This window comes from Glycine soja, chromosome 3, assembly GCF_004193775.1.
Source record: "Glycine soja cultivar W05 chromosome 3, ASM419377v2, whole genome shotgun sequence".
NCBI lineage: Eukaryota > Viridiplantae > Streptophyta > Magnoliopsida > Fabales > Fabaceae > Glycine > Glycine soja.
In genome coordinates, this window is record NC_041004.1 from 37272952 (window position 1) to 37299396 (window position 26445).

At 31.4% G+C, this 26445-nt stretch overlaps 2 protein-coding genes and 1 pseudogene across 3 annotated transcripts; all 3 read right to left on the minus strand.

The window, feature by feature from the left end:
• Positions 1–3057: 3057 nt before the first annotated feature.
• On the minus strand, positions 3058–6201 carry LOC114405517 (polygalacturonase-like). The gene is made up of 9 exons (XM_028368007.1): positions 5850–6201; positions 5491–5616; positions 5179–5346; positions 4972–4992; positions 4652–4859; positions 4182–4263; positions 3967–4075; positions 3692–3814; positions 3058–3514 (listed from the first exon to the last, which is right to left on the minus strand). Exons 1-9 carry the CDS (start codon positions 6117–6119, stop codon positions 3224–3226), a joined length of 1398 nt encoding a protein of 465 aa, XP_028223808.1. The 5' UTR covers positions 6120–6201; the 3' UTR covers positions 3058–3223.
• Positions 6202–9542: 3341 nt separating this feature from the next.
• Positions 9543–14362, minus strand: LOC114405233 (annotated as a pseudogene).
• A 3977-nt stretch (positions 14363–18339) lies between these two features.
• On the minus strand, positions 18340–24068 carry LOC114406728 (probable galactinol--sucrose galactosyltransferase 2). Of its 2 annotated transcripts, XM_028369512.1 has the most exons (15): positions 23843–24068; positions 22993–23122; positions 22574–22781; positions 22116–22357; positions 21684–21774; positions 21479–21527; positions 21290–21381; positions 21073–21183; positions 20843–20965; positions 20138–20690; positions 19958–20025; positions 19732–19866; positions 19411–19628; positions 19120–19208; positions 18340–19004 (listed from the first exon to the last, which is right to left on the minus strand). In XM_028369512.1, exons 2-15 carry the CDS (start codon positions 23108–23110, stop codon positions 18714–18716), a joined length of 2388 nt encoding a protein of 795 aa, XP_028225313.1. In that variant the 5' UTR covers positions 23111–23122; positions 23843–24068; the 3' UTR covers positions 18340–18713. The 2 variants fall into 2 exon arrangements, with proteins under 2 accessions (XP_028225313.1, XP_028225314.1); XM_028369513.1 differs by lacking the exon at positions 22993–23122.
• Positions 24069–26445: the final 2377 nt, after the last annotated feature.

Here is a 26445-nt window from a genome sequence, read left to right on the forward strand (position 1 = left end):
AATCAGTAAAAAAATAAGTTCAAAATCATGTTCAAAAATTCGAAACAATCACTATTTTGAACAATAAAATAATTCAACCCAAATTTAAAAGATAAATAACTAAAATATTTTTTTTAAAAAAAAGACCGAAATGAATTTAAAAAATGAGATAAAAGGTCAAAAAAAATACTTTAGACTTAAAAAAGAAACCTACTTGACATAAAAAAACCAATTTATTTCTAAAATGATATAGCCTCCATCCTCACTCACTACTATAATCATATCCTAAGTATGGAAGCAACATGCGTCATATCATAATTTAAAAACCGCAAAGTGGCTAATCCCAATGTCTCCATTCTCAAAACTGCCTCTAATCTAAGCCATATAAACAATCAACGTGCACATACTAACGCCTGAAACAGTGACAGGTACAATAATACAAGTGTCATCTACAATACCCCCTTAGAAAAAGGGAATTACATTTACCCAAAAAAACAAAAATGAAAATGGGTATTACAGAGAACAAAATATACTTCTTTTTTTAATATTAAAAACACTGCATCTTTATCTTGATACTACCACAAATATTTCTCATTTTAGCAAATTAGGATGGTCCATGGTCCAAGCTCTAGAGGTGGCAGATGATAAGGATGTGGTGTCTGATGAGTCACATTGAAGGATGTCAGCGGTAAAGTTGTGCCTTGGTGACTTGTTGGTCATGGGTTCGAATCCGGAAACAGCCTCTTTGCATATGCAAGGGTAAGGCTGCGTACAACATCCCTCCCCCATACCTTCGCATAGCGAAGAGCCTCTGAGCAATGGGGTACGAAGTAAGAAGTAAGTAAATGAAAAATCTGTCAAAAAAAGCAGACCAACAAAAAAGAAATTCAACATTATAACATAAAAGGACCAAAGCAACAAAGACAAAAATGACATGTATTCATAACCATTGGAATCCAATTTTATAGCTACCAACATTTTTTTCTCACTTATCAGAAGTTGTTAATGATACCCCACTCACTTTGACACTATTACTGTGTATTCTATACTCTACATTCAGAAATCAGAATCCAACTTTGTGCAGTCTCATATCTCATTTCCCCCATTTTTTCTCTTATTTCTCAACTTGCAATAGATCATAATACCATATACCATTATAGCTCACCCTTTTGTCAACTAGGCCAATCAAGAATTCATTCATATTCATATTCACCCTTCAGGGTTGTGTTGAAAAGAATCATTTTTTGTTTAAGATGGGGAGTGAAATGCAACCCTTTGTAGAGACACCACCAAAAGTGGTGGAACCAAACCGTTATTCACATAGGTCAATTGAGACACTGGTGGTGGTCATAGCAGTGATAACAATAGCTGGTGTCATTACAGGAATGATTGCTAGATTGAGTGGTGGAAGGCACTTTGGGGGAAATGGGTAGAATGACATTGAAGGTTGGGTTGAAAAGAAGTGTAGAAGTTGCATTGATGGAGGGCTCCCACCTCCACCTCCTCCACCTGAAGAACCAAAGCCAGCACCAGCACCAGAAGGAGATGCAAGTAAATGAATCGAAATTGCTCATATAAGATGATGCATTCTATTCTAACACAAACATTGTAAGTCAGTATAGAACTTGATAAAATGCTTTGTTTTGGCTAGCCAAGTGATGATACAAATGTTGAGGAAAGGTTACATAGCTTTAACTGATGTATAGAGTAGCATTGTGTTAGTTCTAGAACCTAAAACTATTGATGTTAGATTCACCTAGTTGCTGTTGTTGGACTTTCTGTTTCTGTTTTATTCTGTAGGTCATTCATTGCTTCTTTAAACATCATTGTCCAAGTGAGAGAGCATATTTCAGTTTCTTCAAACAAAACATGTTCCTACATTTGCAGTGATGTATAATGCTTATGATACTTGGAGATTCACTGAAATGAAAGAGAGGGGAGGGGGACAAAGTAGCATAAATTTTCAGTTTTTAATCAACGACATTTTAATGTGGAAATTTGTCTTTGTGGAATGTAGTTCATTTCATTCAAGTCATTTATTTTTGTAGCTTAATTATCTTATATGAAAGAAAAAGCAAATAAAAGAAAAAAGAAATACTTGTCTTACAATAATTAAAACTTCTCAAAGTTCCACCACCATTGCATGGGATTCATTTTTCAAATAGGATCCAATTGTTTGTCAGTAAATTAGTGGAGCCACTTATCAGGACAAGGCTTAATATGTGACCCAAAAAATCTTCAGGCGATTACTTTGGCTCCCTAGGTTTTACTTTTGGAATAGAATCTGAAATGTATGTTTAAAGATGCCACCAGCATCATGGCACGAAGTTGCTATTCAATAGTACAAAGCAAAAAGCTCTCCATGCCGTTACCTGATGCTATTGAAAAGCCAAACAAAGTTTCCAAGCTTTCTTTCATTTCCCTATTGGAATCTTACCGTTGCTACTACTAATTAAATACACCCACTTTTTTTTTTTTAATATAATGTTACGACAAGCAAACCATTAGCTCAGGCTACTGCTTCCTACACCTCCAATTGTTGCTTACTTCACCTCATAGAAAAGTAGATAGACCCGAACGAACAAAAATGCCCCCACCCTCTCTTAAACTCATATGTCACCCCTCAACCCCAGCACCTCCTCTTCCCTTCTAATTCCTGCGCCACCCAAGTAACTCGTCCTTCTCTTCTTCCAACTTCACCCCTCTTTCTCGTTCTACTATTTGTGCCTCCCAAGCACCCTGAGGAAGAACACCGCGAGGACAACAATCTAGTTCTGGATTGAGTGATCCGAAATACATATTGTGTTCTGGATTATTCATTCCGGAACTATGCTACAACACTTTCGGATTACCTATTTTGAAATAATGATAGTTCAGTTTTAGATTAAATAATTCAGAACACCGTATCCTACAACTATCATAAGTGTTTGATTGCAACCTTAACGTTTGTAGATTTAAAAATGTTCCAAGAGCATGGGCCATATCAATTTGGCAAAATGGAGATCATGCATACACACGCTAGTACATAATTTTGGAAGTTACATGATTAAATATTAATAATTGAATTTTATTGCTTTAACATGTGACAAATAATAACAATATCTGATTATCACAATCATTGCTCAAAGAATCACATTATTCGCTACAAATCAATTAATCGATGTCCTATTAGTCGGCTATATATATAAATACACAGCTAGCAATGTACGTACATGAGTTATTTTTTGTATCATATTCATATGCTTCATATATACCATGAGAAGTATTTCCATATGGAGGTAATAGTAGTAAATGCCTTTCTCTTTTTTGAGTTGCAACGAGGCCTAACGTTTCCTAAGTAAGACAATTCAACATTGTTACACATAGCCTCGGCATCATCTCCTCCTTCACATTCGAGGTCTATGTTCTGCAACACTATCTCCTCGCATGGAAATTTATCGCTGCAATCAAACTTCACAGCTATATCAGAAGCACTTGTGCCCGTTATGTTCTGGTACAACACGTTCTTGATTTGGATCGCGGATTTCCTCGAGAGCTACACCAAAAAATCATTAGATACATACGAAAATCAGTAGTGAAATATGTATATGCATGTTGGTTCCAAAAAAAAAATAGAAAAAAAGATGTATATTATATATATATATATATATATATATATATATATATATATATATATATATATATATATATATATATATATATATTAATTTACCATTTTTTTGCATGGCTTCTTTTTTTTGTCACAATAATTCTGATTAATTATTATGGGGTTGGTCACATTGTCCATTCCAATGTTCTGAAACTGGATGTCGCTAGCACTGCTTCCTGAACCTCCCTACATATATATACGGTAGACCCAAAAGATGAAAATATTAACAAGTTGTTACGAATTAATGGATTCTTTAATTTTCTTTTTAGCACATATACAAACCATAGCGGCAATTAATAAGACTAATTGGATTATGAAGTTCAAAATTAATTTATTACCTGCCATGTCTTGATTCTAACTCCATTTTTAGTTCCAAAAATCTTGGCTCTATTCACTCGTATTCCTGAAACAAATTCCTTGGATTTTCCGGACCCTAAGCTTCCAATACTGAAATAAATCATCAATCCAAAGAAAATTCACATACAATAACCAATACAAAATAACATATGGAAAGTTTTTAACAGTATTATAAGAGATACTTGTCACTGATTACCTGATACCATGACCTGGTCCACAGGTAATATCTGTGGCTTCTACATCTTTGGATCCATGTACAATAGATATGCAATCATCACCTGAAACAAAGATATATTAATTGATACTAAAAAATAGATCCTCTCAAATTGAACTTTTACATGAATTTATGTGTTTTTTTTTCATCTATTTCTTTTTTCACTAGTATTTAAGTAAAGGTGGAGGCCTTATTTATCTTTGTAAACATTTATGTAAAAAGTAGATGCAAAATTTTTGCACTCAACATTTAATGTGAGATGATCTATTCTGCTTAGACATTTATGAGATTTAAAAAAAAATTATACATAAAAACCATGAAAACATTTTTATTGTTTTCTTTTCCAATTTATTTTTTCTTATATAAAGTTTTTTTTAAAAAAAATAGACTTTTTAATTGAAAATAAAAATAAAGATCATTTTCTCAAATAAAAAACTCCTAATTATAAGTACCAGTTCCTATAACAGAGCTTGAGATTTGGATGTTTTGCGTATTGGTGACATGAATCCCATCAGTGTTGGGGCTATCCTCTGGTGCGGTCACGGTAAGGCCAGAAACCTTAATATTCACGGAGTCCTGGAATGAAACATGGATTTGTTGAGCATTTTCTATGCTCAAGTTCTCAACTGTCAAGTCCTCGCAATTATAGAAAGTCAGAGCCTACAAAAATTTAATAACAAAAAAAACCATGGTTAACAAGTAAATATTTGAATGTTATACTACTATTCATATTTTTTCAACCCAATATTCTTGATCTTTGACATATACATACCGTTGGGGCATCCTTGCAAGGCTGCAAAAGATAACATAGAAAGTATGAATTAGATTGATCATCATTTGGAGAGATATTAAATGATTTGGGATCATTATTAGATTTAAATTTTTAATTTGAGAAATAATTAATAACATGACATATTATGTACATATAAGATTAGTTATCAGAGAACTGATTAAAAAATTCGAGTTCTGAATATCTTACGCGCTTTTTGTTCCTTTTGCATGAGTTTTTCCACCATATCTTGCCGTTTCCATCAATGGTTCCACCACCATAAACAAATAGTTTCTTAACATTGTCAAATACAAGCCAGTGTCTTCTGTCATCCTCGTAATCTGATGGATCATCTGATGCTTCAAGGGTTCCAGAAATCTAACAATTTTAATCCCAAAATTGATGCTTGTTAACATTATTCACTGTTTGAGATATTAAGTAATCATATAGTTTTTCAATTAAAGAAGAAGCATATAAAAAATGGGGACTTAAGCACTAGAGTAATTTTAAGTGTTAAGTAACCTGGACTTCAACGTTAGGTTCGCAAGGGCCAGAGAATCTGATTGGTTTGAGCAGATAATTAGCCTGAGGCACCACAAGAATTGCTTCCCCAGAAGAACATACTACATCCCAAGCCTTCTTGAAAGCCTTAAATAGCCCACGTAGTCAATTATAGAGAAAAAGAATAATGTCATTTAATTTTTCTAATTATGAAATAACCAAGAGCATGTTTGGATACCCGTTGGATGTTTATTCAACGAAAAAATCACACTTTCTTAGGCATGAACGGAACGTTTTTACAAACATGCACCAAGTTCACATTGGTAGCTAAAGAAAACAAGAAAAAAAAAAACTTTATTTTGGACTAAGTGAATATGTACCTCTGTGTCATCAGCATCACCATTCCCCTTAGCTCCATAATCATTGACACTAAGCTTTTTAAGCGAACTACGCTTGTCAAACCTGTTTAGGCTCAAAACATTTGTGCTTTGCTTGATCAAGTTCTTGAATGTCCTACCATCATCAATAGAAGGTGAATGATCAATATATATAATACTACTAGGTGGGTCCTCTTGCAAGGTGCTATAACAAGCAACAAAAGAAATGATGATAATTGTGAATGAGAGGAGGAGGTGTTTGAGGAGGGCCATTAATTATAGCTTTTCCCTTTGTGTATTATCCCAGGAAATAGATGCTCCTAATTTGAAAGTATTTGGGATTGCTGTTTGATGAGAATGGATTTAGCTAGCTAGCTAGCTTGGTGTAGAACTACAAGTAGCGGGAACTTGTGTATTTATAGTCATACTAATAAAAATAATTAAAAAATAAATAAAAGTTACATATGGCTATAACTGTATGTAAGGATGTAAAGTAACAGATTGAGACGAAATGATCAGTCCCGGTCATTTGACTTATGTTCCACATATTCACCAATTTGACATTAATATATTTAGGTACGTGCTTCTATGCTCTAAAATATTATAAATATACGTAAATATATTTATACACTTGTAATAATTAATTTTTGCATCAGTATAATATACTTCCTTTATTTCATAATAATTATTGTATAAAAAATCATTGTGATTTTAACTTTTATAATATTAATAAATTTTTTCCGTTTAATTATAACTAGTATAATGCTATTAATGATGATAAATAATGATAGGATCTCACACTATATACATCGACCAAAAATAATGATATATGAAAAATATTATGACGAGACAAAGTGAGTTGTATTTTTATTTTGGTTTTTCTCATATGGATATAAGAATAATCCTTCTGATATATTTTTGTTTGAGATAAAAGTGAATACTAAATATGAGTATTTATCTCAATAAAGATTTGAACATTGATTCGTTATGTTGAGCATGATTACTCTTCTACTAGATCAAATCTGAAATCTCGTTACTCGTATTATGTAATGGTGTATAGATTATATTTTTTTTATTTAATATTTTTTACTGTAATTTATTCATATCTATCTAAATATAGTCAAAGTTTTTATTATATCACGTTATTTTATTTTCTATACCATTTTTTTGAAGCATTCTGTACCAATTTTTATTCAACGAGAACAATATAATGATGATATAATGGTGAAAAAATTGAAGTTATACGTTCATTTTTATATTTTTAAATATTCTAATTTTCTCCTGAAATATTGTTAGTTTTCTTATTTTTGTCACAATTTTTATTTATTCAACAAGAACAGTTCTTCCCTTCCAATAGCTACTTCAATATTCATTTAAACGAAACTTTAACGTGTATGTTTCCATATTTGGATAATATTCCTAAGGATGATGAAAAACCTAGTAATTCATCATACACGAGAGTTTTGCCCATATTGATAAATAAATGCATGCATATGAGCGTATCCCACACCCCACACAATATTGCGTATTAAGAAAAGAAAACGTACATAATGAGTACTGTATTGAAATATTTAAATATTCCAGCCTTTTTTCTCCTAGTAATCATTTTGGGTTTTAAACGGTTAGTAGGGTTGCGTGAGCATGAATCTTCCATGCATTATTTTTTTAATTCTGAAATATAATTAAAGACATTTACACCATTGGCATCAGATACGTGTACTCGATCGTGACATTAGAGTTAATATTCGTTTCATTGTATTTGCTGGGAAATTCTGCACTCTTTTATTAGATGATCACCGGTAAGAATTATGGAACTTTGGAAAATCAATTAATGTATATGAGTGAACTTTTTCTTTCTTTGTTATCAAACGGTTTTATATGTAGTTAGTATGAGTAGCATATGCTGATTATTGTGGACTATGTAACCCATCAAGACAAACACTTGCCACTATAAGAGGAATATGGGTTCACTCTTTATTAGCCATGTATGCACCTTAAACGTGTGATTTAGGGTTTCCTTCTTGCCATCTTAATGATCGTATATTTGTTAGAATTGTCAAGAAATAGTTTTAGCTGTCGTAAAATGCTTGAGAAGATGGGTGTTTTGATGGTTTTGGACTAGAAGACATTCATTTCATTTTGTCACTTTGAAACTTAGCATTAACTTTTTGTGGCTAAAAGTTTCCTAAGCTTTTGTCATTCTATTCATGTCATGATGAAATTTTAGACCTCAAAGCGGATCTTGAAATTCCATCTCTCATGTATGCAACGGACAAAATTATGAGCAAGATGGTTCATTTTCATTATGGCAAAGCCGTCTTAGCAACTACACATGTATATGATAGGGTTTAATTAGTAAGAGTTATTGTACAAGCAATCAATCTATCGGAAGGAACTGATGGGGGATCATGGATGGTAAATTTTCAAATAATATATTATAAAAGTTCAAACTGATCATATATATATAAGATTATACTATCATCTAACTAAATCACCTCACTACTTTTAATAAAATGATAAATATATATCACCAAATTTTCAATTTCATGGTAATATTCATGATTAGTCACATTATTAGGGTATGCAGTTAAATTCTTTTTTAAAATTATTAGTTTTATTTGAAGTTTATTATCTTTGGAAGTTTTGATATGAAAAATTATTTATTAAATCAATATATTTCTTTCATTAACCAATAATAAAATCAGCTAGTTCGAATATGATTTTCGTGGATACATTGTTAATTTCAGGTATAATTTTGAAAATTAATTGCTCTCTTCCGAAAACATTGATATTATTTTCAAATGACATGCATTTATAGAGAGCCAAGTTTTTTTCACTAATCAATAAGGTAAAAGAAAACTGATATGGTAAACAGCATTGTAATTACTAATAAGAAAAGCGATTCATATTAAGATGAGATCAGACCCATGTTTTAATACAAAAAAAATTACTTTTACTATTATCTATCCACTACTAATTATAATTAATAATCCTTGGTCTTTAAAAATAATATTAATTACTAATTAATATTGTTTAAAGGCCTAAAATAAGGACTCTAGCGCGGTACCCCACCCAAAGATCAATTAATATATGTGAACAATAGAACCTCATGTACGTGGAGGAATTTTGTTGGTGCCCTTTGGCGTCATATATAGTCTCAAATCCCATGGTTGTGGTTCCAGAGAGATTCATGATGAGATGGTAATTAATGCATGAGATGGAGCACCAGATAGATGTGATCATCATTTCATACACAACCACCTTACTATTTTTTTGGCAACATAACTAGGGTAAGAAATTAAGGTTGAAGTTGATCGTTCACAAAGTTTGATTTGATACTCAATTATTGGTACGTATTTTATCATTAATTTGCGTATTCTTTTCGTACAATGAATTCTAAATTACTTTATATCAATTATTGTGTACACGAAGACATTAAATAGTATGCATAAGTTGTACAAAGAAATCACCCATATCATCCGAAATTGGACAAACAAACTTGAAGATAGGATTTATAGGTCACATGTCCTAGAACAATATACTAGCTAGTCGTGGAATGATACCATACCAGGCATACCTTGTGGATATCGTAGGAAAATACAGGACTATATTTATTCCAATGTATATATATTTCAAATTATAAGAGAAATTTATAATAGTATAAAAAAAGTTGATAATTAGTTCGCTCCCACCACACTAATACACATGCATGTGTCCTTGAATGAGTAGCCTTTCCATATATGGAGGTAGTAGTAGATGTTTTTGTTTTATCTCTCTTTGTGATTTGCAACGAGGGTTAACATGTCCCAAGTAAGACAATTCAACATTGTTACATATAGCATAGGCAGCATCTCCTTCACATTCGAGGTTTATGTTCTGCAACACTATCTCCTGGCATGGAAAGTTCTCACTGCAAGCCAACTTACAGCTACATCAGAAGTACTTGTACCTGTTATGTTCTGGTACAACACATTAATTTGAATCGCGGATTTCTCCAATAGCTATATAGACCAAATTTATAATCAGTAGATACCTACCAAAATCAGTAGTCATATTCCAATAATAGCAAAAGGTTTTTAATTATATTTTACCTGTGTTTTGCATGGCCTCTTTTTGTGGTCACAGTAATTCTGATTAATTATGATGGGGTTGGTCACATTGTCCATTTCAATGTTCTGAAACTGGATGTTGCTAGCACTTCCTGAACCTCCCTATATATATACACTGTAGACAATTTTAATAATATATAGATATAATTTAATTATGGATTCTGATGCAAATCTTTTTTTGAGCACATACATATAAAGTAACAAGTAGGTAGGCAGTAGGCAAGACTAAATTAAATTATAAAATTTAAAATATTAAAATTAATTAATTACCTGCCATGTCTTGATTCTAATAACTCCTTCCAAAAATCTTGGCTATATCCACTAGTACTCCTGAAACAATTTCCTTGGATTTTCCGGCTTCAAGCTTCCAATACTGAAAACAACCGATATTTGCAAATAAAATTCAAATACAATTTTTTTAAAAGAAAATTCAGATACAATTAGTTAATACAAAATAACATATTGCATGTACAAAGTTTTTAACATTAAGAAAAACAAATTATATACTGTCAATATAGAAAAAAAAATTATATTGACATTTAATCATATATAAACTATCATATATATGTAGTATATATATAGTATGTTTATTGAATTTTATTAAATTTTATAATAATTTAACTTAAAAATCACATTAATAATGATTTTCTAATTCATTGACAGTATAAATTACATACTGACAATGTATAATCATTAGACTTATATTACTCAGCACAAAAAATAACATTAAACTTTTTTTTTTTTACTGGAAGCATTAAACTCTATTAAGAAATACTTTTAAGCTATAATTACCTGATACCATGGCCAGGTCCACAGGTATTGTCCGTGGCTTCTACATTTCTATAGATCCTTGTACCATACATATACAATCATCACCTGAAGCAATGACTTTTCTTATTTTTTATTGAACTTGAAACAACGTTTTTGATACCCAAAAAATCATTCTCTCATATTGAATTTTTACATGAATTTATAAAAAATTTAGGCCTATTTCTTTCTTTATGATCATTAAATAGGTGAAGGCCTTATTTATATTTGTAAATATTTATATAAGAAAAAGATTAGATACAAAAAAAATTTGCATGCAAAGTCGTGTAAAAGTAAAAAACATAAAGTAGTGGGAAAATTTAACGTCAAATGATCCATTCTAGTTAGACATTAATGAGATTTTAATGTTTTTACTATTTTTTACATTGAAAATGATGAATATTTGCTGTTTGGAGAAAATATTTACTGTTTTTATTTTCTATTTTTACTTTAATTACAGAAATGTTATCTTGTTTTTATTTATGTTTAAAAAAATTGTATAAAAAACGGTGAAAATAAATTTTTATTCTTTTTTCTCATATAAATTTTCAAAATTAAAAAAAATAATAAGATACCATTTTTTAATTGTAAATCAAAATGAAAAATATTTTCTCAAACCTCACCAAACTAACCAAACTGCAAAAATATAAGTATACCGGTTCCTATAACAGATATTGAGATTTGGATGTTCTGAGTATTGGTGACATGAATCCCATCAGTGTTGGGGCTATCCTCTGGCGCAGTCACTTTAAGGTCAGAAACCTTAACATTCACGGAGTCCTGGAATGCAACGTGGATTTGTTAAGCATTTTCTATCTTCAAGTTCTCAAATATCAGGTCCTTACAATTATAGAAAGACAGAGCCTACAAAAACATACCAAACAAAACAAAATTAAAACCATGGTTAATTAGCAAGTATATATATTAATTTGAACGTTATAATATCATATCCTTGATCTTTGATATTTACATACCGTTGGGGCATCCTTGCAAGGATGCAAATTAAAGCAGAAAAATATGAATTAGCTAGATTTGGTCATCATTTGAATACGATTTATATATATCTATGCAGCATTATAGCATTTATAAATTATTACAACATATATATCTTTTGGTTCCTTTTTCATTTTAGCATTTTAGCTTTTTGTTCCTTTTGCATGAATTTTGCCACGAAATGTTGCCGTTTCCATTGATGGTTCCACCACCATAAACAAATAATTTATGAATATTGTCAAATACAAGCCAGTGTCTGTTGTCTCCGCTATAATCTGATGGATCATCTGATGCTTCAAGGGTTCCGGAAATCTGACAATTTTTACCACAAATATTGACATATTTTCCTTTAAATTAAAGATGGCAGCATATAAAAATGGGGAATTAACCACTAGCTTAGTTTTCAGTGTAACTAATTAACCTGGACTGCAAAGTTAGGTTTGCAAGGACCAGAGAATCTGATTGGTTTGAGCAGGTAATTCCCTTGAGGCACCACAAGAATTGCTTCCCCAGTAGAGCATACTACTTGCCAAGCCTTGTTGAAAGCCTTAAATAGCCCACATGGCCAATTATAGAAAGAAAAAAATATATAATATCATTTGTCCAAAAAATACTAGCTAAAATATATTTAAAAAAAGAGGGAAATTAAAATTAAATATAGGGGATAAATGTGTATGCCCAAGATCAAATCTATCATGCTATCAATTTTAATAAAAAAAACTATTTTTTATTTTATTATCATATTTATTGTTTTATTAAATTGTTAATTTGATTAGTCTTTGATTAAAATTAGAGATTTGTTATCATAATAGAGATTATGATAATTAGAAATAAGTCATTCATACTTTTAGTCTAAATTGTCCTAGATAATAAGATTATTATAAATAAGACATCAACAATCCGGATAAATTAATATATATATATATATATATATATATATATATATATATATATATAATGATCTTTATTGGATAAAGATTAATAGATCTCATTTATTAAATTACACATATACTATCTACATGCGGATGCTACCATTAAACAGACTCAATTGAAAATTTCTAATGGTTAATACTAATTAATAGGAAATTCTAAAAAATAAATATAATAATTTCCTTTGACAAGAAATTATCATAGTAACTAACAAATTATTTAGTATATTTTACTTTCAGACACCTAATGTTTTGGGACACTAGTTGAATGAATATTTGATATGATTAAATAATTGTATAATTAATTAGGGATTAATCAAAAAGAAATCTATCAACTCTTGGTAATGAGTTGGAGTTACATGATATAATTAAGACATTGATTGAGAAATTGAATCAAAGAAGAAAATAATTTTTAAGCCATCCATGGATTAAATATAAGGTATTAATTTATTAGAGGTCTACAGTAATACTATACTCTAAAGTTAACCTTCAACAGTAAATGATGAAAATAAATATTACATTATTCTTCTATTGATTCTTAAAGGTAAAAGATGTTTCTTTATGTTATTTAAACATTAAGGATTATTGTTAGATGTTTATCTTGGTTAGTAAATTAATTATGATTCATTTACTACCAATTTAGTATTGAATGGGTCACACACAAAGGAATGTTTCAGTCTTTACAAAAGAGGATAATTTATTTGATTATTAAATTAGATAATTTAATTTAATCAAATAAATATTTTAGTGAAATATTATTATGTTATTTGTTAGCTAGCACTAAGAATATAAATATAATATAAAAAAGAAAGTATTATTTTATAAATGTGGAAGTTGTCCACAAAATAAGAATTTATTATTTCATATCAAGATCAAATCATGTGATTAGTTATCGTAATTAGTCATGCGATTATTTGAGAATTATTTTTTTTATATGAGGAAGTCTTTTAAGATAAAAAGATATGAGATAATTTTTATTTACAAATATAAAGATAAATAGATTTAAAATTATTTTAAATAAAATCTCTCTTGAAAAAAGGTTTAACTTCATATCTCTTTTAACATTATAAATAGAAGTATCTATTTTAGAACCAAACAGACACATGTCAAAAAAAGTTCAAGTCTAGTTTCTAGACTTAAAAACTAGAAAAAGGATATACTCTTTAAAATTTCACTCATCAAAAAATTGATAATAAATATTAGTCTTGATGTGGATATATGTAGAGTTTTCATATTATTCAAAAAAAAATTATTACTTCAAGGACGTGTGTTCAGTTAAACAAATATTTTTTTTATTATTGTTATAATTTATTTTGAATGCAAAATAAATCTTAATTTTCCCCAATAAGTATTTGGAAACATTCCTATTTTAGTATCTATGAGTGAGTATATATGTATTTTCGTGTCATCAGTCGAACCATTCCCTTTAGCTCCATAATCATTGACATTAACCTTTTCAAGAAAAGGAGTATTACCCAACTTATAATCAAACTTGTTTAAGCTCAAAACATTTGCGCTTTGCTTGATCATGTTCTTGAATGTCCCACCATCATCAATATATAGAAGGTGAATGATCAACATATATACTACTAGGTGGGTTCTCTTGCAAGGTGCTATAACAAGCAACAAAAGAAATGATGATAATGGTGAATGAAATGAGATGTTTGAGGAGGGCCATTATAGCTTTTATCTTTGAAAGATTCTTATTGTTGTTTGATGAAAATTGATATACCTAGCTATATATATAGCTAGCTTGGTGTGGAACTATAACAGTTGTGGAAATTTAAGTATTTATAGACAAAAAAAAACTGTTAATGTTTGTTCTTGGACTATATATGACTATAACTATACCTTAATGAGTAGCTCAACTCATAATACATATTAGATTTATGAAAGAGAATATGAATTCAATTCCTGTAACACATTTTTTGAAAAATAAATAACTTTAAGTGTGACTAAATTTGAGATTATGTTACCAAAAAAATATGACTATAATTCTATGGAAGGATATACAAGAGATTGAGACAAAATAATAAAATTTACTTAAATTATAAAATTAAACTCACTAAATAAGAAGGGATATTAATAAAATTGTGATTTTTAATAAATTTTAGTCAATAACTAAATATTATTTAAAAGAGCATGTCACATAGAGTAATATGGGGACAATTGCTCCCACAACCTTTTTTTTTTACCTAAATACATCTAATAAAAAAAAATTGCCCCCGCAAAAGTGTTGTCCACGATAATTATTATAAATAAATGTAAAAAGTTATAATATAATATTGTAATGTATAGAAACTTAAATTTCTTTTGTATGAGACTGTATATTTTTGTAAAAAATTACAATATTTTTCTTTTATAAAACTATTTTATGTTAGACAACGGGCCTCAATAACTTAAGAGGGGATGAATTAAGTTTCAAAATTTTTCCTAACACTTTAATTCCCACTTTAAATGATATATGGTAAATTTAATATGCAGAAGAATGAGCACTAAATAATTTAACCGATGCTCTATAAATGCGCAAGATAAAATTGAATTGCAATAATGTAAATCAGATAAGGGAAAAGAGAATTGCAAACTCAGTTTATACTGGTTCGACCACTTCTCATGCCTATGTCTAGTCCTTAAGTAATCCACTTGAGATTTTTACTATCCTTGTAAAATTCTTTTACAACTTATGAACCACTTAGGGATTCTTTTTCCTTGTGTTTAGAAAAACTCACAAATCAAGAGACTCACCGGCCTCTTAATCACAACAACAATTTTCTTTAAGTACATAAGTTTTTCTCTCTTTTAGAGAAGAATGATACAAATTGAAGATCTTAGAAGAATCCTTAATTGATTTGCAAGTGTTTGACCAAAGTTTTGTTTTTGAGAGAATAAGACAATGAAGTTTTGGAAAACTCTAAGGATTTTTGTAGACAAGTCATACATTTATAGGCCTTTGGTGACTTTTCAGAGTTATTTTTGAAATTTCTTCACTGGTCATCGATTACATATCTTTGGTAATCGATTACACAATTATTTAATGAGGAGTCATATCTTTTGAATTTGAATTTTAGAAATTCCGTTACTGGTAATCGATTACACCTTTGAAATTCAAATTTCAAACTTCCTGAAAAAAATTTAAAAACAATTGTGCTTCTGGTAATCGATTACAACTCTTAGTAATCGATTACCAGTGAAAACTACTTTTTCATAAATGTAAAAATTATTTAAAAACTTTTTATAAGTAATTTAAAAATGATATTTTGAGACTAAACATTTTCAATCATTAAGAGATTCTTTTAACAAAAGGACTAACGTAAATCTTTTCTCTTGATCTTTTGTTTACTTAATCTTAATTTGAACTTGAAGTAAACTTGAGTTTCTTCTGTTTTTAGCATCATCAAAATCTTCATACATATACAATCACATTTTAAACTACTATATATTCTATTTGGTTCTTATTATTAGGTTCAATTAACTAGTTGATCAAAGGAAAACGATTAATTTAATTGAAAGTATTTTGAGTATTTTTTTTTTCTCTCCAAAATATATCCAATGAACAAAACTAACAAACATCACTAAATTAAAAGCATTTTTATGAAAAAGTAATTAATGCATTGAGCATTTTAGGTTGAACCTCATAGGAATGCTAGCACATTCTTTCTTACACTCTCACTCAAAAGTTCTATGATTAGTTAGAATTTATAGAAATCATCAATTTTAATTTGATAGGTTTCACTTCTCATTTAATATAAATCAAAAGAGAGAATCATGAGAAGCATAACCTACAAAAAAAAATAATAATTTTCAATAAGTTCTAATAATCATAGAGAATATCTTAAAAAAAATTGTCAAATAAAATATTGTTAATCATAGATAGAATCTTAAAAACGGAATGTCATATAAAATATTATTAGCATTTCTCTAAAAGAATCAAGTCACACTTTGAGTCCTGAACCTTAAAGCAAGGACTAGAAGAAGGATATGATACATAGGAAAAAAAAGTGATTAAATTAATTATTTTTAATAATACTAACATAAATAAAATTTTATTCCAAAAATTTCAATAAAATTTCCTTCAGAGTACTCAAACATAAATTGATTAAGTTTCCAGCCACATTAGAAACCCTTCAGATTCCAAAAAGTGCCCTTCAGATTTAGAAGTTTCCAGCCACATTAGAAACACCGATCCAATTAATCGTTCCTCCTACTCTTCTTCCCAATTCAAGAAACAAGACAGTAATTCACTTGTTTTATTCCAAAAAACAGATGTGAACTTTTTATTCAGAGAAACAAACATTGTTACATCCTCGGGTAGATAACAATATTCTCTCTTTATCCATCTAATTAATGGCATGCTACTCTCAAGTCTAAACCAAATTACATGCTACAACAAAAGGACTTCCCCACCCCATGGCTACTACAGCATGCCTTGTCTAGTTATTAGGATCAACAACCCTTTTTCTTCACTACATGATACTAATACTAGGTGTCTTACAACAAACCTCCCCCCTCTCTCTCTGCCTGACTCCAACAATATGATTGGTTTGCAAGGACCAGAGAATCTGATTGGTTTGAGCAGGTAATTCCCTTGAGGCACCACAAGAATTGCTTCCCCAGTAGAGCATACTACTTGCCAAGCCTTGTTGAAAGCCTTAAATAGCCCACATAGCCAATTATAGAAAGAAAAAATATATAATATCATTTGTCCAAAAAATACTAGCTAAAATATATTAAAAAAAAGAGGGAAACTAAAATTAAATATAGGAGATAAATGTGTATGTCCAAGATCAAATATATCATGCTATCAATTTTAATAAAAAATTATTTTTATTTTATTATTATATTTATTGTTTTATTAGATTGTTAATTTGATGAGACTTTGATTAAAATTAGAGATTTGTTATCATAATAGAGATTATGATAATGAAAAATAAGTCATTTATATTTTCAGTCTAAACTGTCCTGGATTAATTTATTTGAAAGTATTTTGAATATTTTTTTTCTCTCCAAAATATATTCCATGAACAAAACTAACAAACATCACTAAATTAAAAGCATTTTTATAAAAAAAAATAATTAAAACATTAAGCATTTTAAGTTAAATATAAGAGAAATGCTAGTAACACTCTTTTTTACACTCTCACTCAAAAGTTCTATGATTAGTTAAAATTTATAGAAATCACTCTCATTTAATATAATTAAAAGAGAGAAGCAAAACCTAAAAAATAAATTCAATAAATTCTAATAATCATAGATAGTTAATCATAGAGAAGATCTTAAAAAAAATGTCAAATAAAGTATTGTTAATCATAGATAGAATCTTAGAAACCAAGTGTCATATAGAATATTATTAGCATTTCTCTAAAAGAATCAAGTCACACTTTCAGTTTGAACCTTAGAGCAAAGACTAGAGGAAGGATACGATACCTAGAAAAAAAAAGTGATTAAATTAGTTATTTTTAATAATACTAACAAATAAAATTTTATTCCAAAAGTTTCCTAGAGTACTCAAAAACATAAATTGATTAAGTGTCCAGCAACATTAGACACCCTTCAGACTCCAAAAAGTGCCCTTCAGATTTAGAAGTTTCCAGCCACATTAGAAACACCGATCCAATTAATCCTTCCTCCTACTCTTCTTCCCATTTCAAGAAACAAGACAGTAATTCACTAGTTTTATTCCAAAAGACAGATGTGAACTTTTTATTCAGAGAAACAAACATTGTTACATCCTCGGGTAGATAACAATATTCTCTCTTTATCCATCTAATTGATGACATACTACAAGTCTAAACCAAATTACATGCTACAACAAAAGGACTTCCCCACCCCATGACTACTACAACATGCCTTGTCTAGCTATTAGGATCAACAACCCTTTTTCTCCACTACATGATACTAATACTAGGTGTCTTACAACAAACCTCCCCCCTCTCTCTCTGCCTGACTCCAACAATTCCCTCAATCCTTAATTACAACAAAACCCTTCTCCTGATACAACAATGCATCAAACACCAAGTCTTAAAAAGGACTCAAACTTGGATCTCTATTGACCATCTGTACATCTCCTCTGGAGAAACTGGAATGGAGAAGGTTGTCAACCCGGTCTCTGAGTCATAGTTGAAGTCGGTTTCAGCGCCACCTACCACACACTTCAGTGGTCTCTGGGAGGAGTAAACTCCAAATCTGCCTCTTCCCCTTACACTAAGAGCTATTGTTTTCGTTGCTGCTCGGTTATGAATCTCAACCTGCTCCACTGCTCCTCCAGTGTTGAACATATCCAGTAGCCCTATTGCTGCAAATGATATACTTGGAGCTATTTCCTGTCCAATAAAACATCAGTGGTTAAGCAAATTAAGCAAACTACATCGCAAGGACAAAAAATAATGGAAAAAGAAACAATGAAATGTCATATTATAGCTAATAGTGATTCCTCACTTGGATTGGACAGAAGTGGAAAAGCTCAAACTCCAGAACTTTTAGTGTCACTGGAATTGAAACCCCTTTTGGTAGCCGAATCACCTCACCTGAAATATGGAGGTGGTTATTTAACAAAATTTCATATACTAAAGTAAAAACTTCAACAAAATTATAGTATGACCTACATGTATGCGAATTTTAACTTGTTGAAACTTGAAAGTCAGAATTCAAGTCAGAAGTGTATTCTTCTTCTATTACAAGTCATCTTTTATACACTAAAACTAATGGTAAGTGATTGCCATAATGTACCTGATCTGTAAGCATAAACAATTGTATCTCCAAGCCATTCAGCTCCTGCTACTTGTGTGATGAGGTCAACATCAGAGGCGCAGACAGAGGCGGTGAGTGTACCAGGAGATGTATCATGGATGCGGGTTTTCTTCTCTATCTTGCACCATCCAGCACCTTGGCAGTTAAATACACCAACAACTCCAGAGCATTTGTTCAGGTTCCATATTTTGAGCAAGCTGAAAATTGTAAGTAATTAAATGAGTCACCACTCACCAATTTATCTTTCCTATGGAACATATCTCTAAAAAATAACACATATTATGAGTTAAGAAAACGAACCTAGTCCTATCTCTGGCTGGATCCACAAATAGAGAATCACGAGTTGGCCTGCCAGGTAACTGAGCACGGAGAACCGAACCATCCGGGAGAACCAGCTTCTTAAGAAGATCAAAATTGTGATTGCCTGGCTTGTCACTGTTAAAAAACATCATAAATACAAAATCACACATTACAATTTGTGCCAATTTCATCTAAGAAAAAGATGTGACATAAAGCATCACTGTACCTAACATAAATAGGACATCCACCAATTGCACGAGCTGCAGCATGATAATCTGCTGCTGGGTGTAAACTCTGAAATTACAAAGATCTTTTGTTAACATGAAGCAAATTTATAACTCTTGAGAAAAGATCAGGCACTTTAATAAATTACAAATGGAGGAGAGAAATTCACACTTCCACTTACATGAAACATGTCCCAGTCAGGTTGCATGAATTCTCCAAGGAATAGTGAGTTGTATGCAACAGAAGAAATATGGATGGTATGGGAAGCAGGATCACGAGGGTAAAAATCATCAGAAGCTCTCACAATAGCAGTCTGCTTAGCACTATAAAGTCCATCAGTGTTGTGACACATACACGCAATGCATCCGTTATCAGTAAAATTGCTAGCAATGGAAGCCTCAAGCGCGTGATGATAGCTGCGAGTAAGTGACACTCGGCCACCATGTCCCGCACCAAGGGTCTCAATAATGTTCTGCACATCAACCTTCACTCCATCTACTCCACAAGAAGCTAAGTAAGCATGGAGCTCGTTGTAGAAATTGAAAACCTTCTTTGGGTGCACTAGGCCAAGGCCATGTACAGCCAAGCTGTCCATGACAATGTCTGGTTGGTTTCCTAGCACGCCTGGTGACTGCACTGGATATGCCAAGGCAGTGTCATAATGTTCCATGCCGGTTGCTGCTGGCTTCACTCCACCCCAATAACCAGCTAGTGCATGCCATACATATACATTTCTGTCCATCAACAGAGTAATCAAATTACGAATTTTAGAAACTTAATTGGGCAAGCTACTTCGCAAACTATGCTTAATACCAAAGATTCATAAATAAAAGAAAATGCATCATATCAAAATTTATTAAAAGGATTTAAGGATCTAAGACCATACTTCACATTGTGATGCTGCTTTGCTCCATGTACTAGATGCTTCAGACCTGACATCTGCTCATTGTTCTGTAATTTCTTTTGAAATTTAGTATTCTCTTTAATACCAGTCAACCTAGTAGCAAACCTGTAATCACCATAATTTCCAAGATATCAATTTCAAAAAAATGGTGTGCTCTTGAACATGAGTATTAGAATGCTTAGTTGAGAGTTATAGAAAGAGAGAAATCTTACTGTGCTCCTTCTTGTACCAAACATTCAGTAGCATCCTTTGCTTTATTTTCAATCTGTTGCCAACCATCATCTATGATGAGGAATCGTGGAGGTGTACCTCCCTGTGATAGACTGCAATTATATTGAACAAATTTCAATGTTCTATAAACATCATCTTCCAAATTCATCTCTTCTTCATTCATCAGAAACATGCTACACAAATTTTCTCACGAATTACCTTTTCAGGCCTTCCTCAACACCCTCAGCTGTGACATCAGTATAGAAAGCATCCCATGTGCACCATCCAAACCAGTCAAGACAAGATGGCAACTGCATAAAACCAACAACAAAATGTTACAAGATTCATAAGATATTAACTTGGCATAATAGTAAAGCCATTAGAGTACGACAAGGAAGAGGGTCTTACCCTTTTCTTCTCACGATGAAGAAAAGTTTGCATGTGTTTTTCCACAGCCCTTGAAAGAAAAGAAGAAAAAGGAATCAGTAAAACTAAAATTGTCAATATACAGAATCTAATGTTCACCAAATGAAAAATTACTTTTTCAATAAGGCCAGGTAACATAATTTTTATCAACTTAGAAGGATAACACAGACAAGGGAGGATGCCTTACTTGACAGCTTGATTGATGACTTCAAAGGGATTGGTCCCAGCATGCATGTAAACCATGTGAAGGCCTTGGTCAGTCTCAACTGCATTATCCCCTGCAAAACCAAACCACATACCAAAAGGAAAAGGGTCGTTTCGGTTCTTTGGGACGCCACCCTATATATATATTTACTCCAAAGGACCAAAGCTATAAACTCCATTTGTTTGATTCAATTTCATTGATAGTCATGGAGAGGTTTATCCAGCTCAATTCAATTCCATTAATGACAGCTCCACCCCATAATTTCAGGTGGTAAGTAAGACCTTCAAAGTCCAGCTGAAGGGAAGGAACTGAATTAACAGCAGACAAGGCACTAAATTATGATATAATGGAAGACTTTCATGTAGCCTTGACCACCAATTCCAAACCATTTTTGCATGGCCAAGAGTTACTCACCACTCTCGAGGCAAATCTCTATCTCGTTCTTGTCATTGCCTTGAAGAACAGCTCGGAATTGACCTTCGAGGAGAGGAAGCAAGACAGTGTAGATGATTGGAGAATTCTCCCCATCAGTTTCACTCTCTTTGCTCTCAATAAGCATGAATTGAGTCTCCAGAGGAACATCCCTCCCACAAGTTCCCATTCTCTGAGTCATCCACCATAACTTGAACCGGAAACAACACATGAACCGGAGCCCCCTATTCAAAAAGTACATCAAACATGAGAAATTAGAAAAATGCCAACTCATCAAGTGTCAAGCCAATACTCATCACTCATGGTTACAAGTTATATGGACCATCATTTAGTTAAACTAAAGATTGTAATTTAGAGCAATTTCGCTAGTTTCTACGACAATAGAACATGATATATATAAATGGGGGCATGTGAATGTGAAAAAAGTTAGAAAAACATACTCTAAAACACCCATTGGAAACACATGGAGACTTTTGCTGTGTGAAGCTGTGGCACCAACAAAAGCACCAGTCACAAGACCCCTTCCAGAACCTGGAGTCAGCACAACGTTGTCTGGCACTCCAGTCAGAATGGTCTTACCATGGACAACAAGTTTCCCATCGTTAACTGAGATCTTAGGTGTGACAGTCATTTTCGAACACTTCACCACTGTGTCACCATAGCAAATAGCACAAACATGTTACTATAGTAATGAAAATTCACTGTATCACAAGACTATAGTAATGAAAATTACAATTATTTGAATGTTTAAGCCTTTAGGACTCGTAAACTACAAAATACACACCAAAGAAACCCAAATTTTACTAAGGTACATATTATTACATCATAAAAATTGTTAAGGAGGTTTTGTAATATAGACCTAGGGACTTATGATGATGGTGATGGTAAAAGGTTAAGCACACGTTAGATAGATTGCGATGTGGTTCACGCGAAGGAGGAATCCACGTTGTGGGAAGAATTGATGTTGTCCTTAGCATCACCTTTTTAACCTATATACCCCAAATTGAACGAATAAATTGAAAGAAAAATAACAATCAAACACTAAAGTGAACCTATAGAGTTTAGTCCTTTTGTTTTTTTCTTTGTCGTTTAGTGGTCTTTTGCTTTACTATGGTACATCTTCTCAGGTCCGCTCTCCTACTAGTTCATAAACTGAAATTTTGTAATTTAATGAAAATCCACAAACGATATAAAATAAGTATACTACTATTAAAGACAAAGGAAAAGTTAAAACCGAATTTCATGTGAAATCAAGAAGTTTGAGTCTGAGGATGAACTATTTTCACTAGGAAAGATCAAAATAAAAACTTCAAAATCTTTTTATTTAAAAATTAAGCAAATATTAGTGATTAGTGGTTACGAATATTGCAACAGACTCAAAGGACGAGTCAAACTTTGTGTGGCAGCAAAAGAAAATATTAACACCCATAAAAAATCATCTGGGATGAGCACAGGTTAACCGTGTAGTTTCCACAAGATACAGGGGCAATTCTGTCACCTAAAAAAGACAACTTTAAGAAATAGAAACTGGAGAGATCTAGCAAGACCCCGACGTTGTACTTGTTGTCCCCGAAAACAGACAGAGACAAAATTAACCAAATCCAGAATTCCCAACAACAACGCTTGATTAGTTTCCAAATCAAGAATTCATAAACTCCTCCACGATATTTTAAAGTCGGTCACGTAAAATTACCGAGAAACTGACTTACCGAGTTACCGCGACACGGGTACGCGAGAACGAAGAGTGAAAAAATGAAGGAGCAATTAACTTAGCAACTTAGAGAAGTGAAAAAAGAAAAGTGTGGTAGTATTTCTATTCCAGGAGGAAATGGTCCTCCAATGGAAGAAGAAGGTGGATTCACAGAGCAACACACTCAGCTCTGTGTTGATGATTGATCACTAGCTTCTGAAATTTTGGGGTGAGATACTGAGAGAACGTAGGAGCGTGGTTTTTATAGCAAAGTTGCAGGCTTCCTGTGGCTCCAGATTTTGACACGCGGAGCATCGTGACCTGTTCGATCCATTCATGATTAATACAAATTGTGTGACCTGTGACGTGTGACATTAAAGTAAGGAAAATCTATCTGATGCTAATGGCGGCCGCAAAAGATGTAAATGATTACGTGGACACATGTGATTGTGATGTATGAGTGTTGAAGCTTGATTCACGGAACAATGAAAAAAAAATCTAGAGTGTTGTGTGATAAATACATCAATTTGTGAGTCATAAGAAAAATTAAATGTTTTTATTCAAGTAATTATCAAAAATAAAAAATACCTAGTATATTATATTTTATGAAAATAATCTCATTAGTCAAATTAACATATATTATTCTAGAAAAAATACAAGAGTTTTTGTCAGAGGAAAACATGAAACTTGTTAGAATTCTTGTTCCAGCTCTTATTGGCTAAAGTCATGCTTATGGAGTTATAAGAATTTATGGTATATTTGGTATGAAGGAAAGAAAAACATGGATAATAATATATATATTTTTTGCTTTATTAAGAAAAAATAGAAAAAAATTTATTTATAAAAATTTAAATTTTTCTTTCCTTTCCCTCTTTTTCTAATTCCAATTTCAATTTTTTTTCTTTTCTCACTCCAAACATAAGGTTAATGAATCCAGTCAAATAACTATTCATTTATTAAATCTAAACGTTTTATGGTGCATTTGTGATTATTTCCCTATATAGAAGATAAACGAAGAAAATGAAAATATGGAAACTACAAAAATATGTCTAAATATAAGAATATGTAGGAAAAAAATAGAAAAGTATGATGTAATTTAGATGCGTCCCCTTTCATTGCATGTTAGTTACTTGTTTTATTCTCCTATTCTTTTTGAAAAATTGAAGTAAGCATTTGAAATAATTAAGTGCGTCACAAGAGGTATAATCTTGATTATATAAAATGGTTTACTAATATCTTCCATATAAAAAATTGATTATGTTAATTTCAAAATTGTTGTGAATATTTGGGTGTGAAAAATTATAGGCAAAACTCTTGTTTCAAATTAATTAATACCAAGGGATGGTAGTGGTAATTTAATTTTTGGTATCATATATAATAGTCCCTTAATCCCAATTAATTAACCTAGTTTCAAAAATTTTCCCACTTTAGCCATAGCCCCATTACAACCTTGAAGAAACCTCTTGATTGTGTCTATTTCTAATATGATGATGATTTAAGAATCTTGTCAAGCCATATGATAGGGGTAGCATACAATGATGTTGAGTGTAAACGGAATCCTTTTTGGTGAGTCAAGTATATATATACACTTCATTCTTTTTAAATGTGAGGTAGAATACATGTGATTGAGTTAATATATTTTTTGACTTGTTCTACTTTAGAAAGGAATCATGACTCTTAGGTAGAACTCAATTTGTTTTGTGCAATCACGTGTTTAATTAAAAATAACAACGATAATTTGTGATTGAATTGAGATGTGATTGAGTACATACATAATGATTTGTTCCTTCCCCTAGTTTTTAATGGTTTATTGCTTGAGGAAAAACAAAATTCTGAGTTTGGAGTTATGGCCTGCAACATATGTAGATTTATAGAATCTTTTTTTTCATGTTTGATGCATTAACTTGGTAAATATTATGATAAAATAATTCATATTTATATATTTTCTTGTAAATCATGTTTTAAATGGTTTTAGTGGAAAATGCACATGAATGCATTAATTTTCTTGGGTTAAGAATGTAGGGAAAATGAGCAATGTGAAAAACTTCAAATTTCAAACTCTGGACTTCAACCTTTCCTCCTTGTTTGATTCACAAATCGGACTATACAAATGTGATTGAGGTGATATTAGTCTTTATGAAAATATGAAACATAGATTTACACTTTTCATGCAGATATTTTGATCAGATTCAAAGTGGATCACGAAGAAAATTAGTTTTTAAAGTTGAATGTGTTATCCTGATAACACTAACATAGGTACATTTTTTAGCATATCTTGAGTTGCAGATATCAAAATGGCATGAGCTCTATGCCACTTTTTCAAGGACAGCATTATATACAACTTTCATGAAAACACTGAAAACCAATTCTACATGTAAAGCTCCCAGAGAATGAAAAACTACACCCATCCTGAATAAGTTCTATACATATTGTCGCTTAGCACATACCAAGGTGATTTATTACCTGCTCGACACCAAAGCAAATTGTCAGTTTTTAAAAAAGAGTAAGCTTTGTACCTTTTTAATTCCACTGGGCAACCTTTTGTTGCATATGTTGATATTTTTAGTCCTTTAATGGGTCCGATGTGTTTTAATAGTCTGAAAAGCCCAAACTTGCTATATA